Source organism: Cryptomeria japonica, chromosome 4, assembly GCF_030272615.1.
Source record: "Cryptomeria japonica chromosome 4, Sugi_1.0, whole genome shotgun sequence".
Classification (NCBI taxonomy): domain Eukaryota; kingdom Viridiplantae; phylum Streptophyta; class Pinopsida; order Cupressales; family Cupressaceae; genus Cryptomeria; species Cryptomeria japonica.
The window spans coordinates 543,290,973-543,310,695 of NC_081408.1; the positions used below are offsets into that span (position 1 = coordinate 543,290,973).

The following is a 19,723-nucleotide window of genomic DNA, read 5'->3' on the forward strand; positions in this document are numbered from 1 at the left end:
CACAAGTGTGGTCTCCCGGATAAGGCGTCAACAACTATATTTTTCTTGCCTTTGACAAAAACTATGTCAAAGTCATAGGCATGTAACTTGCTGACCCACTTCTGTTGCCTATCATTCAAGTCCTTTTGCCCAAGTAAATGCTTCAAACTATTATGATTCGTCTTGATTGTGAACTTGCTACCCACCAAGTACTGTCTAAATTTAGCCAAGGCGTGCATTATCACCAACATCTGCTTGTCATATATGTTGTAGGTCCTTTCAATACCCCTCAACTTACTACTCTCAAATGCTACGAGGTGCCTATCTTGCATCAATACTGCATCTATGGCTTCACTAAAGGCATCACAAAAAGTTTGCTGGAATTAGGAATGGCCAAAACTGGGCAAGTGCTCATCAACTCCTTAAACCTGTCAAAACACTGTTGAGCTCTATCTAACTACTCAAATGCATCCTTCCGAGTCAAATTTGTAAGGGGAGTAGCAGTCTAAGATAAACCCCTCGCAAAGGGGTGGTAGAATCCAGACAGACCGAGAAATCCCTTAAGCTTTGAAATATTATTGGGTGGCGGCCAATCCATGATAGCCTGGATTTTATCGGGATCTATTCAAACACCCTTAGCACTGATGATGTGCCCAAAATATAACAACTCTGTCATCCCAAATGCACATTTAGACATCTTAGCATATAGGGATCCTTGTTCAAGAATACTCAACACAATATCTATGTGTTTCAAATGCTCCTCCCAAGTCTTACTATAAATCAGTATATCTTCAAAAAATATCAGTATAACTATAAATCTCCTCAACTTATCTCTGAATGCCCTATCCATACAGGATTGGAAGGTAGCTGGGGCATTAGTCAAGCCAAAGGGCATGACTAAGAACTCAAAGTGCCCAAAATTACTCCTGAAAGTTGTCTTCTCTACATCATCTTCCCTTACCCGAATCTGATGGTAGCCGGATCCCAAGTCTATCTTAGAGAAGTAGCAAGCTCCGTGTAACTCGCCTATGAGTTCATCAATGCGGGGAATTGGGTATCTATTCTTAATTGTTTTCTTATTCAACTCCCTGTAATCAATGCACATCCTGAAAGTCCCATCCTTCTTTTTTACCAACATAGCTGAAGAAGCAAATGGGCTCTTACTAGGCCTAATGTGTCTCATCTCGAGAAGCTCTATGATGGCCTTCTCAATCCCATCCTTATACCTCTTCGGATGCCTGTAGGGAGTGGTAATAACAGGTTTAGCCCCCTCCTCTAATTCTATCACATATTCAAATCCTCTGTCAAGAGGTCTACCTGGAGGCATATCACTAAACACTTTGGAGTGTTTGGTGAACAATGATTGAACTTGTGAAGGATACCTCTGTTTTTAACTTTTTTCTATCCAGTTACCTTTGACATCACCAAAATCTCAGTAGCCCACTAAACATAATCATGATGTATCAAACACTCCATCCTTCTAAGTGATACCACTCTAAGTCCCCCATCTGATAAGCCTCAGAGTACCACCTTCCTACCCTGATGCTCAAACTTCATTTCCACCTTCTCCAAATTAAATGTGAACTCCACCAATGAAGCCATCCAAGTCATGCCTAATATCACATCATAGTCCCCCATTTCAACTACATAGAAATCATTGACCAACTCATAATCACCCATCCGCATGTGCAAGTTAGTGATCTTTTGAGTGCAAAGGAGTTTGTGTCCGCTAACCACCAGGACTTTGAATCCCTCATGCTCCTCTGTACAAAGTCCCCGTTTCTCCACCACCTGAGCATCAATAAAATTATGTGTGGCCCCAGTGTCAATTAATGATGTCACACGCTGCCCCTGTATCACACCACGCACTTTGAAGGTGATTGCCTTCTGGGTACCTATCAATCATGCTAACACCCTGTCATCACTGGTATTCCCTCCAATTGTTGAACCACCATTACTGTCCCCAAAAGTTGAGGATTTTTCCGAATTCTCGAAAGCTATATCCTCTGCTGAAAAGTACTCAATCTGCTTGGCTTTGGCCTTAAGAGGACACTTATGGGAAGGGTCCCATGGCTCCCTGCAATGAAAACACAGTTTTTTCCTCCTAGGCTCATTCATTTGGTCATTATCCAATATCTTAGCACCCTCACGTGGCTGTTGTGTGTCCTTTTGGAATGGTTTCTTATCTTTGTCTTTCCTATAATGAGAGTCCTTAGATTGAAATTTACTTTTATAGGATGATGGTGCCAGGTCTCTAGCCTTTTTAATGGCCTCTTGTAATGTCAAAGGATCATGACCCTTGACTCAACCTCGCAATGGATCTATAAGACCATCCATGAATAGAAAAAGTCTCCTCTCTGAAATATCAGTTACTAACACTGTTAATCTCTGAAATTCAGCAACATACACATCAACTGACCCCCATTGTCTAAGTTGTGCCAGTTCCTTAAAATGCAATTCCAGATCCTTAGTATCAAACCTCTCAATCAGTTTCTTTGTGAACTCTGCATAAGTGTCAATTTGTGCATGACCCAAGGTCACCATCCCATGGTGCCACCATTCATGTGCACTACCATCCAGATGTAATTCTACATATTTGATGGCATCTTCTTCCGGCATCGGGTTAAGCTGAAAGTATGTGTCTAATTTTTGAACCCAAGCCCTTGCTATAGTTTTTCCAGTACCATCAAAAAATGGGATTGTGAGCTGTCCCAATTTCTTCTTAAGGTCACAATGTTGTTGCCTGTTGCCCATCATAGGTAAATGTTTCAATCTAACATCCATGTAATCTCTGAACGACATCTCAACCTAAAAATCTAACCCAGAGTTCCTCCAGTCATTCAAAATCTGATTCTGCATCTCCTGTTGAGTGGGTCCATTATTGTTTTGATCATTGTGTCTTGGCGGAAATTGAGGCATAAGAGGCCTACTACTTGCTGATCCTGCTCTATTCTGCTGCCTAGCAACCCCATTATTTACTGAGCCATCACCGTTGCCATTGTTCCCATCATTCCCTTGCCCACCTGGGTTATTATTGCCTTGATTCTGGTTGTTTCCATTGTTCATGGTTGTTAAATGTCGTGTCATAAGAGTTGCCATCCGCTGTAATGTCATATGAAGCTCTCTCTGCTCTCTAGCCAAATCATTGAGCATGTCCCTGGTACTTGGTTGTTCTCCTTCATCCCCTTTGTCACCCATATTTCCAGCTGAAAATGGATCACCCGCTTGCTCAGCTTCGGGTGGCTCGTTAGGGTAAATGACAGTGGAAAATGGATCACCCTCTTGCCTAGCTCCGGGTTGGTTGTTCAGGTTTGTGTTTGACTCGTTTCTCCTCAAATAATACTGATGATGCATCAGTTTCAAACCCTCAGGTTGGCAAAATGTTCTGCTCTGATACCACTGTAATGGGCTGCCTTGTGCTAACTCTTTTCCCTTCTTAAGTAGTTAACTTTAACCCAATCAATGCTCAAACTTTAAGACATACAGTTGGCTTGCATTAGCTAGTTGAGTTTTTCAGTCTTCTAGTTAATTGAAACTATTTGTTTGTATGTTAACTGACACTCACATAACACGTTGAGAGATAAAGCAAGGAATATTGCCATAATAGAACACAATGATAATGAAATCCATTCCACAAGTATATTTTGCAATCTCCAGGTCTGATACAAAAAGTAAATATCTGATTTTCAGAATTAATAGTGACAATGTTATTTTAAGAGAGGGTTGTTACACATACCCCCAAATGCTGCAGGGTTAATCCATGTTTTTCAGAATGTCAAGAACAGTCCAATCATTACCATTGATCTGCAGTCAAAGATAATCTGGTACAAGAGTACGGCCAGCTGAGTATATAGCAAGCTCTTTGAAATATCCTCCACGTTAAGCTTCCAATGTAATAGCAGCTTCAGATGAGTGCGTTCAGAGAGGGGAAACAATACCTGGAAACGGTACCTACAGCTGACTATGTGTGCCCTTGGCAGAAAGTACGACCCAGTCAAGACAAGAGTACGGCCCAGCACAAGGAAGAACTGCCCAGCAAGTCTGGAACTGCAGACAAACACTAAATTACTCCCTCCAAATCGATTACCTAGCCTTAACAAGGTTGGCGAATCAGCTCCCAATCAACCTGTGTCATCAGTTTAAGCACATTCTGTGTCACCTATTTGGAAACACTACGAACTCTCCAGACTATGTCTTGCAATAGCATGAAAAGTGTTGTTCATGAGTGTGTATGTCCTCACAAACCATGAAAGTGTTGTTCATGAGGGTGTATGTCCTCACAAACCTTGAAAGATCTCCAACCAAACACTCCAAAACTCTTATTCAACAAAGCATACCTGTACGTTCCAGCTGAAAGCTATTTAATATCCTTTCTTGGGAATCGATTTCTTAGCATAAACAATGTGTGACAAGCATTAAAATTTTATTATTTAATATTACTCTTCTTGAAGTAGGCACCAAGTTTCTATATGAAAGGGGACTTTTAATTTTTCTTTTTAACTTTAGTCCCTACATTAAATAATAGATTAAAGTTAAATATTTAAATTTAACTTTAATATCTTTTAATTTTCGTTGCCTAAACAAATAGCTCATAAAAATTGCAATCCAGATGAATTATTAAAAATCACCAAAATACCGACAACCAAAATGCATCAATTTTCCCAAGTCACTGAACCACTGCTGACTTACTATAAATAGTAAGTATCTGGAAACCCATTCAAATCAACTCTGATTAGCCTGAAACTGGAACTGCATAGGCCAAAACCCTCTCCGATCCCTGTGATGTCCTAGTTGGCCCTCAAGACCATGGCAAGATGGGCTAACTCGACACATCATAACATGATTGGCTAAAAGGAGGACATTACAACTTCGTTACATCCTATCCCCCCACCAACCTTCCTTTCTTAACATCCCTTAGCACCTCCCTCCACGCGGCATGTCTTAACCTCCACATCCCTCACTCTATCTCCACCGTGGCACCTTCCTTCTAGCCACAGGTAGAAAGATTGTTTTGGAGCAAAATTTTGATCAGTAAAAAGCAGATTTTAAACATCAATTGCATAAATTGTTATCAGCAGTCACCTACAGGTCTGACTTTGATATTTTGATTTTTTTTTTCTTTCATTAGAGCCAGGTCTGGTTTTGTGTGATTTCAGTCATAAATCAGGGTTTTGAAAGGGTTTTAATTAAGAATTTTTGGTCATCATTTGTTTTTTTAAGAAAATTCTAAATTGTCTGATTCATGTTTCAATCAAATATATTTGCAAATTTGATATGCATCTTCGAAGTAAAGTCTGATTTTTCACTATCAAAGTTTTAGGATCAGCATTTAAAGTTTAGCAATTCATTAAGATTCTAATAAAGTATTCACTCTAAAAGTGGATTGCTAACTTAAGAGAAGATTTTTAGTTGTGAAAACATCAATATCATATTAAAATCCTAACTTAGACAATTCTTCCAGGAAGTAGATGACAGCCTCGAAAGCTCGAGGTCTCACAAGGTAATTTCTCATCAAGGAAGATGCGAAAGGAGCACTACCCGAATCAAAGATTTCCTCACTATGGGCAAATGTGAGAGACACCAACTTGAGCAAGATTGACATGAGATTTCAGAGAAAATGATTGAAAGAGGAGTTATCCAACTGGCTGGTTCCCTTCCAGCCATCCAATGCAATGAATTAATAGTTGAATGTGCAAGACACTATGATGTTAATACAAGGCATAAAAAGACACCTGATGGTGAAGTGTTAGCATTCTTGTTAGAGACTGCTATCAGTGAGGCACTCAACATACTTGAGCCTAAGGACATGATATACAAGAGTAAAGAATCTGCATTGGCGATCTATGAGGATGACCCCGATAAATGCCTTAATATCATCAATAAGTATTGGTTGTCAAAGGCTCGGCCTGCTCCCAGCAAAGTGCCAAGCAATCTCCACCGAACAGACTTCAAGGAGGAATTCAGTGATTTGATTACCCTACTCAATAGGATAATGGGAAGTCCACATGCTTCGTCATCTGAGAAATGGATGTTCTTCTTGATGGAAGCAGTGACAACCGGAAATGAAAAGATCAACTGAGGCAAGATTATAAGCAATAAATATTGATCTTCAATTAAGAAGACTAGAGCACTCCAAACAATTTCATATGAGCTCCGACATCATATACTCACTAGCCAAAGCCAAAGAGTACACAAGACTGATGTATTAAAGGCTCGGTAGGGAATGGAAAGGGAGAAATAAGGGTACGTGAGAACTACACACAATTGCATTTTCATAGCAAAGCACATTATCAGAGAGTGAACGATGCCTTCTCCATGCATATAACAAGAAATTTGCAAGGCGATATCCATCAAAGGTTATCCCAGCAAGCACGGGAATTTGTGAAGAAATACGGTGCTTGGCTCATTCAATTTCCCAAGTTCACCTACATACGAGTTCAAGGATGCTCATCTCCACCATACAAGCTTCCATGTTACCCTACCGACAAGATGGTGTTGTTGGAAGTGTTGAGGCAATTAGTTGCATATGACAAGACTCAAAAGGACAAACATAAGATTGTGATTTCCTTTCCCATTGTGATTGGACAATCATTGGAGGTATGTCCATCTTTGCAAGCAGCTGAGAGAGCAGAAAAGGAGATGAAATTTTATCCCTTCATTGAATATCCTTTAAGGACTAATTTTGATCCATACAACAACATCAGGAAGAAGAATGGTAACAAAAACAAACACATGCTACACATAGAAGACTATTGGATGAATACCAAAGATGATTTTGAGATTAGAAAGATGATGTTCTCCAGATTGCCTATAGACATCATCAGGATATTTAGAGTGTTCACAATCTTAGATCAAGTGCAGGAGAATGGAAGGCACCTCTAGCGTACTTATGGGCAAGTGAAGGATAAAGAAAGAGAAGTCAATTGGGTTGAAGTAGAAGCCACTGACATGAATGAGTTGATGAGACCCATTTTGGCTTAAACAAAAGGATGGGTAGAATATCAAAATAACAAATTGAAGAGTCAAAATGTGCAACTCACCTTTGATATGACGGGAGATCCGGATTCTTCAGATGAGGAAACATAAAGCGTAAGCATAAGTGAGAATACTACCCAGTCAACTCAACCTATGAGCTCCAAAAGAAAAGGAAGTCACAAGGAGGGGTCAAAGTAGAAGAAACAAAAAACAAGTACAATTCATCCTTCCACCAACACATCTTCCATCCTTGAGGTCAATATGAACAAGAGGGTCAACAATGAAGGACAATCACCTTGGAAGGGAGGTAGTGATCAAGGTTTAAATGAATCAGTGGAATCTACTATACATGATAATAAAGGAGATAAGATAGCTAAAGGAAAGTAGCCACATGTACAAGACCCTCCAAGAGCACTAGAAATGGTTCCAAATGACAAGGATCTCAAAAATGAATATGTCGATATAGGAAATCATGATGATGAGGCGACTTCTTCACCCCGAGCAAAACAACAAATCAAAGAGTTATAGGGATAGAAGGAAAGATCCACTATTCAGCATGGCTGCAAGAGAGAATCAATATGAGAAGAAGAGGGCTACCAAGCTTTCAAAAATCACAAAAGACAATGCTGGATCTTGAGTCATAAAAATTTCTACTCCAAGAGTGGACAAGCCACAATATGAGATCACTGTTGATGAGTATGATTTGGAGATAATTGAGTTAGGATCTATTACTACGGAGTAGGCAATGGAGGACTTGGATGATAAGTGAAGACAATCCTTGAGAGATTACAAATTGAGCTACAACATAGTAAGAAGCTAGAAAATAAATTGAATGCCTTGAAGAATTATGTGCAACAACTTAGTTATCCTATAAGGCAAGTTGATCCTTCAAGCATGCCTCCAACATTGCTTCTGCTAGACTCAGTAGAAGATTTGGAGGAGATGAGAAACAATTACCAAATGTTGAAAAGATGGATTGGCACTTCCTTCAATTAGGCAAATAAATTTGTGGGAGAGTTATCTCATGTATTTGATACACTTTCAGCTATACTTGACAAGGCTGTTGTTCTTATGGCTTCTTATGATGTCTTTGTTTATACAAGGGATTTCACCATTCCGAGGTTGCAAGCACTAATGAATATTCCAAGACAAACCCTATTGTATGCTAGATTAATAAGGAATGGGTAGAAATATGACTTCTGAGGATGATATTCTACACTCAAAATGAGAAGAAGTATGTTCAAAGGCATCAATAGTGATTGTGATAGAGTTGCAAACATGATAGAAACAATAAATGGTAAGACTATAGGAGCAGCTGAAATGATCCTTAGAATAGAGATGAAAGTTAAAGTTGACATGGCCGTTGATAGGATAGCGGAAAAGGTTCGAAGTATCTTCTTTGGAACTTCTGGATCACTTTTAGAAGGACAATTGGAGGATATTCGATCGCTTATGACACTTATAGGTAAGATTAGTGACTTGGGACCTGAATGGGAAAAGATCTTCGCTTCAACTATTGAAGAGTTGGACTACATGGAAGATCAGATAAAGATCATGCCCAATGTTCCAGAAGAAGAGCTTACTTGCATCATGACTAGATTCATTGAATTTGCTTATAAGGAAGGATATAAAGGAAAGAAGCTTCTAGAGGAAAGTTTGTTGTGATTCCATGTAATGTCTTTTTTCTCATTAGGGGAATTTTCCTCAAAATTTGTGCCAACAGATATTCATTTCCTATTAGTTGATTTTGGAAATTAGTTGGTTAGTTACAACTAGCCCTAATTAGGGTTTAGTTGTCTCAATCTTAGCCATTCATTTTAGGGCAATCTTAGCCCTCTATTTTATTTTTGGAGCTCTATATAAGCTGCCATTTTTTCATTTGTAACTAAGAAGAGAGACTTGAACAATTGTTGCTATTTTGCTGCCAGGTTAATATAAAGACATTGAAGTGTGGCGATTTTATATTCTATCTTTGGGGCATTTGCATGGTTATTCATCTTCTCAATTCAAGCTTAATTTTTGTTTAAGTATCTAAGTTGAATAATAGAATGTTGTGCATGATTCATGGTGAAACTCATATATCCACGCCACTAGCGATTTGCTGATTGTAAGTTTGCCTTGTGTGGTCAACTGGAATTCTTGAATGAGCTTTACTTCAATTATTATTAATCATTGATATGCATTCAAATGATAGTGTCTATGTTTGATAGTAATTTGAAAATCATTTAATTTCCTTAGAAGATTGCATTAGCCTTTGTGTAGTTGTTCTTATATGTCAAAGCAAAAACTAGTAGAGTTTCATCGAAATTGTCCTTCGTCCTTGCATTCTTAGGAGTAGTTTAGTATCTCTCAACCTTTCAACTTTTACATTATTTTTTTTTTCAATCATCCATTAGTAATAGTAAGTGAGCTATAATGCAAATCATTGGAAACATTCCTTGAAACTAAATAATATCTCTTAAGAAACATATATGTAAGCCCCCTTGGATTACCAGTAATCACATCAACCAATTGAGCTATCTACATGTTAAGACCTGACTAAAGAAACCTTGGAGTCATCTTGGTTGATCATTTAACTTAGTATCCAAGAAGATTTTGATCAAGAGGGGATAGAATACTTTTGGTATTTTATTTTGTGTTCGACTGTGCTAAAAAAATACATCAAACATGTATCTTTTTAGGATATTGTTCCAAAAGAAAAGCTTATAATTGTTTTAACAAACAATTGCATAAGATTGTTGAGAGCACCAATGTTAGAGTTCATGAAAGTTCTAGCACTTGTGAAAAGTTGCAAGATTGTGATGATAATTTACAGAATGATGAAGTTGAAAGTGTTGATCAACAGTTTTATCCTGGTATGCAAACTGGGACAACAAGTAATAATGCTGGAAACCCTATTGAAAAAGGTCAAAATGAAGCTAATGACACATATTATGATAATGAAGTAGTAGATGATCAGCTTGGAAGAGCAGATATATCAATTGGATACACACCTTCTTAGGAACAAAACAAGACCACCATTAGAACATCTTTGAAGACTCCTTCCAAAGTTTTTCAAAAGAATCATCCTATTGATTAGAATTTTTTAGGACAGACTTGGAGCTACAAGAAGAAATGTTAATTATGATGATGACATTTTTTTGCTGTCCATGATTGAGCCTAAGAATTTTGAAGAGGCAGCAAAAGACAAACACTGAGTGGCAACCATGAAAGAGGAGTTTGATCAAATTCGGAAAAGTGGAACATGGGAACTTGTTCCTAGGCCCAAAGACAAGAATATAATAGGCACAAAATGGGTTTACAGAAATAAATTGAATGAAGATGGTTTAGTTGTTAGAAATAAGGCAAGGCTTGTATGCAAGGGATATGCTCAGGTAGAAGGTATTGACTTGATGAAACCTTTGTTCCCATTGCTCACTTAGAGGTGTTGGTTGAAAATTTTGTACACTTGGGGAAATATACAAAATTGTGTCTTCAACCATAGTGTGTGAGTAAAACTCTCCTAATTAAGGGAAGACTCCCCCTATCTACAAACTAAACTAATCTAATATGAGTGGGACAACAATCTTTCTTCTTCTTTCAAGAAAAACTACACTCTTTTCTCTTCACAGAAAAGTAGTAGCAATTGGAAATAAATAACAACAAATACAAAATTTAGACTTCTTTGTAGGATTTTTGAAACATAAAGGGAAACAAAGTTTCCATGAAGGCACAAAGACCTCCGTCACTTCCCTGAGACGGGAAAACAAAAAGAAAGCTCACAGTCTTCAACTATCTATTCTCCTATCAACCTTTTTAGATGATTTTCTGCTAACTAAGCACAATATGTAGCAGCTCAAAGTCTAACTACACGATGCCCTTCAACTCACATGCACAAGTCTTAAAAATAGAAGCAGCACAAAGTCTACAAGCTATTTTCCCACTTTAGCTTTCCACACTAGTTTCAGATATGATAAGCAGCTCAAAGTCTACAAGACCAAAACTGAAAAACCAAACATATAACTCTAAATACAATTAGCAGCTCAAAGTCTGCAAGATTGAATTTAAATCCCTCTTTCACAATAGAACAAAACTCACAATCAACTCTAGAAAATGTCGCTACATAACAACTTGAACCGGCACAAAGTCTCAACACAACTTGCCTCTTTTATTGAAAGCAATTTGATTTACATCTAAACTCAAAGTCTTAGAGTGCATATACAAACTGACAGAATTTTGTTGCATTGCAAAAAAGATCCTATTCACAAATGAGTGTCCTCCTTATATAGGAAAATGTTGGAGAAAAATGTGGGCACAGTTGACTAATTCAACTGCACAGTCCCACTTGACTACAACTTCAGCAGAAAGAAAATATGCAGCAGTGAGAAAACTTGCAGCATCTAACAATGCAACTACATGAAAATAAAGTGTCACAAAGATGACACTTATTCATCTTTCTCCTCATTGGATTTCTGAAATTCTTCAAACCGAGCTAAAGCAACTTGCATCTTAGCTTTGTCTAGTGCCATATCAACAATCTCATCAGCACATCTTCTTTTCTTTGTTGATTTGTTGGGAGAGGGCTCAGACATTTCAACATGGATCATTAGATTTTTGAAAATGATCGCCATCAGATGACCAAATTTCATCAACTAGAACAAGAAAAAGGAGTCAAAAATGACTTAGGAGACAAAATGGGAAAAACTTGCAGGTCGGACTTTAAAGTCCGAACTGCACATTCAAACAACATCATACGCAGGTCGGACTTTAAAGTCCGACCTGCAAGGGAAAAACTTGACAAGCAACTGCATGTCAGACTTTAAAGTCCGACCTGCAAGGGAAAAACTTGACAAGCAACTGCATGTCAGACTTTAAAGTCCGATCTGCAACTTGGGAAGGAAACTCAAAATTCGCACATCGGACTTTAAAGTCCGATGTGCAAAGAAAATCAATCAAAGATTGCATATCGGACTTTAAGTCCGATATGCAAGAAGGGCAAAACTTAACTTGTAGGCCAAGAAAAATTCCTCGACCTGCACTTAGACCTGCAGGTCGGGAAAAATTCCCCGACTTGCACATGGACCTTGGCGAATTGAAACAAAAATAATCATGCAGGAAAAGACTCCTTGCAAGTCGGACTTTAAAGTCCGATGTGCGATGTGCAAGGGAAAAGTCCTTGCAGGTTGGACTTTAAAGTCCGTTCTGCGGGAAAAGAATTGCTTGCATGTCGGACTTTAAAGTCTGATTTGTAGGGAAAGAACCAAAACATTGCACATCGGACTTTAAAGTCCGATATGCAATTCTAACAAAGAAAAACCCTGCAGGTCGGACTTTAAAATCCACTATGTAGGAAAAGAACTCCCTGCAGGTCGGACTTTAAAGTCCGATCTGCAGAGAAGATTGCCAAAACATTGCACATCGTACTTTAAAGTCCGATGTGCAATTCTATTTAAGAAACACCCTGCAGGTCGGACTTTAAAGTCCAACCTGCAGGCAAAATTGCAAAATCTAAAAAACTTAAAAAAAAATGAGAAAAACAAAAGACGAAAAGCAAAAGAGGCTAATCGACAGAGTCAATCAACCTTTCTCGAAGGACGTGAGGCATGAAACAAACCAGTTTCGTAGGGTTGCCTCACGATTTTAGCCGCGCTAAAATCGAGGACAACAGGAGACAATTAGAATGTTCTTAGCATTTGCTTCTTTCGAAGGTTATAAAGTTTTTCAAATGGATGTCAAATCTACCTTTTTGAATGGTAATTTGAATGAAGAAGTATATGTAGAACAACCTGATGGATTTGTTTGATAAAAAAATCAAAATTATGTTTGCAAGCTGAAAAAGGCTCTTTATGGTCTTAAACAAGCACCACGTGTTTGGTATGATAGGCTTGACTGTTATCTACAGCAACAAGGATTCAAAAGAGGAATAACAGACAACAATTTTTATGTGAAAGAAGAAGGTAATTACATGTTGATTGTTGTAGTTTATGTGGATGATTTAATTTTTGGTAGTGATTGTAAGAACATGTGCAAAGTGTTTGCTACCAATATGAAGAAAGAATTTGAAATGCCCATGTTGGGTGAGTTATCCTTCTTCCTTGGCTTACAAATTCATCAATCTGAGAAAGGAATTTTTATTTCTCAAGCCAAATACATTAGAGAAATGCTTAAAAGGTTTAAGATGGAAGATTGTAATCCAGTAAGCACTCCTATGGTCACAAGCTATAAAGTTAGTAAAGATCACGAGTCTTTAGATGCAAATCAGACATTTTTCAGGTCTATCATAGGAAGTTTGTTGTATGTTACAGCCACTAGACTTGACATAATGTAGGTTGTTGGTTATGTTGCTACATTTCAGGCCACTCCAAAAGAAACTCATGTTCATGCTGCTAAAAGAATTTTCAAGTATCTTAAGGGTACTATGAAATATGGGCTTTGGTATCCTAAAGGTAATGATTTCACACTCATAGCTTAAACAGATGTAGATTGGGGTGGCTTGGTTGATGATAGGAAGAGAAGAAGTGAAGGTGCTTTCTTCTTTGGTGGCTGGCTGTCTTATTTCTTGGCTGAGCAAAAAACATGCCTCTATTTCTTTATCTATAGTTGAAGCAAAGTGTATTGCAACAATGCCATGTTGCACACAAGTTCTTTGGATGAAACAAACTTTGAGGGACATAAAGGTACAATTTAATCATCCTATTTCTATTTTCTTTGACAACATGAGTGTCATTAATATTTCCAATAATCTAGTTATGCACTCTAGGACTTAAACATATTCCTATAAAATATCTTTTCTTAAGAGATCAAGTGAGTAATCAGGAGGTTAAATTGGAATATGCTTAGTCGTAGAGTGCATAACTGGATTCTTAGAAATATTAATGGCTATAAAATCCTTTCTTAAGAGAACAAGTGAGTAATCAAGAGGTTAAATTGGAATGTCTCTACCCATGACCAAATTTTGCATATTTGTTTACTAAGCGTTTGCCACAAGATACATTTGAAAAGTTAAGACAAAAGTTGGGAGTGATTTCACTCCATCATTAAAGAGTTATTTTTTTGAGGGGGAGTGTCTATTGCTTACTTATACCCCTTTTCAGTTTTTGGAGTTGAAATCCAGTCATTGATGTCAAAGGGGGAGCATTATCTCAAGGGGACCAACATTGTTTTCTTGGTTTTAGTTTGTTGCAAATGGAGATGGAGTCGCCATCAATGACAAAGGGGGAGTTTGTTGTAGTTTTTGTCATTAATGTCAAGGAACTTAGAATGTTTTCATTATTTTTGGTTGAGCTGCTTGGATGTCTGCTTGAGCTAGTTGGTTGACATATTGCTTGCTTGAGTTGCTATGTGTTTGGTTGAGTAGCTTGTGTGTCTACTTCATTAGGTGGCTTTTTGTTTACATCAGCTAGTACATCAGCTAGTTGATTGTTCGCTTGTTTGCAATGTTTGATTTCTTGATTGGTTTGTGTGCATCATTCTATGTATAGCTGGAAGTATGTTTCTGTGATGAGCTATGTTATTTTTTTTAACGCCTTCTCTATTTGGTGTCATAATAAATCTTTATGTGCCTTGTATTTGCCAAGTAAAAATTATTTGAACACATGTTATGTTGCCATTTTGTTTCTTGTGATGTTCCTTGAAGGTTGTAAGTCTTTTTTGTAGCGAATTAGCATTGATGAGAAAGAAAAATGTTTCGTTTTTCTTTTCAAAAGTTTTAGTTGAGTATTTTTTGAAAAAAAAGAAGATGAAGAGTTGGGTGTTGTTTTCTTTCAGGAGTTATTTTTTTGTGACGTGAAGGAGTGAGAGTGTCAATTTTGAATTGACAAGTGACACATGACTTCAAGAGGTGTAGACATTAAGAACAATTACTATTTTTTGTAGGAATTTTGTCTTAGTTTCGAAAAAGTGGGGGTGTGTGTGTGTGATTTTGTAGAAGCGGTTGAATTGAATATTTGACAGGATTTTCATCTTCTATGGTGCTATGAAAAAGAGTGTGACTAAAGGAGGAAAATATGTAAGTTCTTATTATGAAAAAATGGAAATTTTCTCACATCTCTTGTTTCAAAAGTTTGGTGGACTAGGTTCTATAGTTGGAGGGTATATTACCATCGTGGTGTTGTTTTTAAAAAACATGGCTGCGATATTTGTTCATATATACGTTTTTGATGGGATTGTGAGTTGCTAAATTCTTTGAACTTTTGTTGATTCATTTTTTGATGACAAACACTGTTTTGTTTTGTACATCCATGTTTTATGCAATGACAACAACAATATGGGGGTCTTTAAAGTGTTGTGATTGAGATTCTAAATAAAGTAACATACATATTCTATGTCGTGACAGTTGCTATGGAAACTATATTGCTACTATGATTTGGATTTCTTAATGTCCTTTCTTTTTTGGTGTCAAAGAGTAGTTTTGGACAACAAAGGAGGAGTAAGGTAACACGGTGCGTAGGAGATGAACTCATGAGGTGTTGAAAATTCCATATGATTTTAACAGTGGTATTTTTTTTTTGATTGTTAAATAGTAGGGATTTTTAGCCCGGCCTGCACTAGGAGACGCCACAAGGGGGACCTCTTCCCCAAACCCTACATTCCCTCCTTCACCGTTCCTCCCTACCCTGTCCACCTTTCCTCCTCGATCTCCACCTTTCCTCCCCCCGTCATTCCTTTATTCTCTCCACCCTTTCCTCCATGCTCCACCTCTACTCCTCTATACTTCGTCGTCAACTCTCAGTTCTGCCACCTCGCATCGCCAAGCCTGACCACCTTCCTCCCACCAATTCCTCTTCCCTGACTATCACTCTCTGCATTTGCATCTCCCATCCACCAACCGTGCTAGTCGGCTCATTCCTGACGTATCATCTCCTCTGATCCCATCCATTCGAGCGACCACCTACACCCTTCGTGGGCCACTGTGTCATCTCCTCCTTTGCCTACCAACCCCGCCTCTGCTTCTTGCTTCCAACCACCCCACGTGCTAGAGCAGAGGGATAGCGGGAGTCGAACTCCTGACCTCCCCAATGGGAGGCTCGTGACTTAACCATCACGTTGCGGGGTCATCCCCTTTAACAGTGGTATTTTTAATAATAGCATGTTTTATAATTTAAGGATGAGAATGTTTAAGATATGTGTATTTGATATTTAGTAGATGTGAATTTAAAAAAAATAATCATTGAAGTGTTTTCAGTAGTGATATTTTGAGTTGGTGCCTTTGCGAAACAAAGTTGGTGCTCTTTGGGAATTGAAACTCTCTGTGAGTTGGTGCTCACGTTTGCAATTTTTGGTTGGTGCCCTGTTGTTTAAGAAAGCTGCTTTGTGTCGTGGTTTTTTACTTGAAAGAATTTTCCATGAGAAAATCTGTGTTTTGTTGATTCAAGTTGATCGACTGTTGTATCTCTGTAGTTAGATTGTTAATTATCATCAATGATAACCTTGTGTTGTTTTCAAATGATTGAGACAAGGGGATCCTATCTCTCCCTTTTTATTTTTTCTTTTGGTTGAGATTCATAGTAGCACAATCCAAGTAGAAAATAGAAGGAAGAATCAGATTGGAGTTGTAATTCGTAGTGTTATTGAATCAATTAAACATGCTTTGTTTGTAGATGATGCTATCCTCTTTGGAACACTATTCAAAAAGTTATTTCAGACTACTATTGAACATTAGGTCAAGAAATAAATCCCTCAAAATCAAAGATTCTCCTTTTTAACTCCTCTCTAGTGCCAAAAACAATAACTAAGGTTTAGGTGTTCAGATTGGAAGAGTTACCTTGTAAGTAGTTGGTAATCCCCCCTTTCAATGTAAAGGGAAAAAAAGAGGCTCCTTAGCATAAAGATACTCTCTCTCTAAAATGCTCAATACCTCATTGAGATGTTGCATATGCTCTTCCCAAGTCTTACTATATATTAGGATGTCATAAAAAAATCAGAACAATTTTCCTTAATTGCTTTTTAAACACTTGATTCATACAACTTTGAAAAGTAGTTGGAGCATTAGTTAACTGAAAGGGCATTAGTAGGAATTTGAAATGGCCAAAGTTTTTCACATTGTCCTCTTTCCTCATTCAGATTTGATGGTATCTCAAGCTTAAATTTATCTTAAAGTATCGAGCCCCATGCAACTCATTAATCAATCAATCTATTCTGGGAATTGGATACCTATATTGTCTTTTTATTTAGGGACGTATAATCAATACACATCTACATTGTTCCTTCTCTTTTCTTCACCAAAACTACTGTTGATGCAAATGGGCTCTTGTTAGGTCTTATGTGCCCCATCTCCAGTAACTCCTTAATTGCCTTTTCTATTTCATCCTTATGCCTGTTAGGATGTCGATAAGGAGTGGTGATTATTAGTTTGGCTCCCTCCTCCAGCTCAATGACATGCTCTATTCCCCTCTCTGGATGAACTCCATGAGGGATACTTCCAAACACCTTGATATGCTTAGATAGTAAACTCTAAACATTTGGATGATAATTGCTCTTTTGCTGATTTGAAACTTCAAGAACTATTGGTATGATGAGACACTCTACTACCCACTCTACTTGATCATGTCTAATCATCTGCTCCATTGTCTTAAGTGATACCACTCTAGGCTCTCCATTTGAAAGTCCCTTGAGAACCACTTTCCTCCATTGGTGTCCGAATCTCATTTCCAGCTTCTATAAGTTGAAAGAGAATTCTACAAGTGACAACATCCATGTCATACCAAGAATAACATTATTGTCCCCCATATCAACCACATGGAATTCATCTTGCAACTCATAATCACCTAGTTGTATTCTCAGTTTGGAAATCTTACGAATACAAGGACGCTTGTTCCCACTAGCTACCATCACTTTGAATACATCATGTTCTTCAATTTGTAACCCTCTCTTAACCACAAACCTTTCATCAATGAAATTATGTGTAGCCCCAACATCTATCAAAGAAACTACACGTTGCCCTTGTATTACACATTTTACTTTGAAAGTGATTGCCCTTTGAGCACGTAAGTTGTGCAATAGTCCTACCATCCTTAGACTCTTCTTCTGATGTGTTTTCCTCTTCACTACTCTCTAAATTAGATTTTTGATCTGATTTTTCTAATGTAGATTCCTCAACAAAAAAATACTCCAAATGCTTAGCTTAGCTTTCATACCGAACTTATGTGAAGGGTTCCAATTTCTTTGCAATGGAAGCATAAATTTCTCTAAGGTCATTCAACTGCTCACTATTTGACCTAGTTGAATCATTCTTTGGGTAATGTGATTTCCTTTGGAATGGTTTCTTGTCCTTGCCCTTTTGAGTAAATCCCTTAGACTAAAATTTGCTCCTAGAAGTAGAAGTCTCCATGCCTCTGGCCTTTTTGATGGCCTCCTATAATGTAGATGGATTGAGAGCTCTAATCCAAGCTCTCAAAGGATCTGTCAACCCATCCATGAATAGGACCATGAGTCTTCTCTTTGAAATATCAATGAGTAACATTGCAAGCCTTTGAAAATATGCAATTTATGTGTCAACTGATGGTGATCATTCCATAATGCCACCATTCATGTGCAATGCCATTTAGATGTATAGGTGCATATTTAATGGCCTCTTCCTCTAGCATAGGATTAAGCTGAAAATGGGTATCTACCTTTCGAACCCGAGCTCTAGGTAGTCTTCCCTAAACTATCATAATAGGAAAGACTCAATCCCCTCACTTTCTTCTATAAATCAAAGTTTTGTGTTCTATCGCCAGTGCAAGGTCTATGTTTCATTCTAACATCAATATAGTCCCTCAATGATATAGCAGCTTGGAACTCATGACCTCTGCTTTCCCAATCATGTCTAAATTGATGCTGCAAATCTGTTATCTGTGGCTCATTATCCACTGGTGCATGTACCTTAGGTGGAAAAGTAAGCATAAGAGGCCTTGACTTGATGGTTTTAGTTTGCTGATTTGGAACTCCACCATGGACTGAGTTCTCACCTTGGCCATTATTGCCTCCATTGTTGTCTCCATTATTGCCTCCTTTAGTTTTTTCACCAATATTAATCCCCATTTGATGAGCCATCATTTTTGTTAATAACTCCAAATGCTGATTGTGTTGTTGGGTCCTTTGTTTTGTAGCCTAGTGCCCTTAAATTAGTGCATCCAACAAATTCAAAACTGAATCCACTAACAATACTAAAAATAGCAAGCTTGTCAACCGAATCATCGATGCCCATAACTTACTAAAAATAGTGAGAGTGGGATAATTAACCTGAAAAGGCTCCACAAAAGAGCGTTATGCTCATCCAACTGTCAGAATATGAAATTACACTTGATACTGCCTCCAAGATTCACTAATCCTAATCATTAGGCCACGAGAATAGATTGAATAGGCTAATGACTCCACCATGTTGTATTGGCTTAAAAAGGGGACGTTACATCCTTCTTATACCTTATAAACTCAACTTCTCCATAAAATATTATTTCTCTGCAAACTTGAAATTGAACTATCAACCGACTTTTCAAACTCCAAAGATTCTCACAAACTCCATTATTCTACCCAACTCAAGAATCTGAGTGGTTTTTCCGAGTTCAGTTAGGACAGATCTTTCATTGCTGAAAATGGCAATTCTACGATTTCCAACTTGAGTCTACAACTTGAGAAAACTCTTGAATCAATAAAGAAGAAATTATTAATCATTCCATACTTTTCCATCCATCCCAAAACCGTTTAAACGTTATCAATTTCATTTCTTGTATGGTTACACCAATTAACTTTAATTAATTTTTTTCTAAAGTTACTTAAATTAATTATTTTACATTAGCTTTTGAATACTGAA

At 37.7% G+C, this 19,723-nt stretch overlaps 2 protein-coding genes across 2 annotated transcripts in view; one reads left to right on the top strand and one right to left on the bottom strand.

Annotated features, from left to right (window-relative positions):
- The window catches only part of LOC131034975 (G patch domain-containing protein TGH), a 188,317-nt gene that overhangs the window by 167,190 nt on the left and 1,404 nt on the right, over positions 1–19,723 (top strand). The gene's annotated exons all lie outside the window — the stretch shown is intronic.
- Positions 2,788–3,333, bottom strand: LOC131034984 (uncharacterized). Its single transcript, XM_057966605.1, has one exon. The coding sequence runs from the start codon at positions 3,331–3,333 to the stop codon at positions 2,788–2,790; it is 546 nt and encodes a 181-aa protein (XP_057822588.1).

Bases quoted from the DNA above. Each gene is read 5' to 3' on its own strand.
- LOC131034984 (XM_057966605.1), bottom strand. From the start codon at position 3,333: ATGCATCATCAGTATTATTTGAGGAGAAACGAGTCAAACACAAACCTG.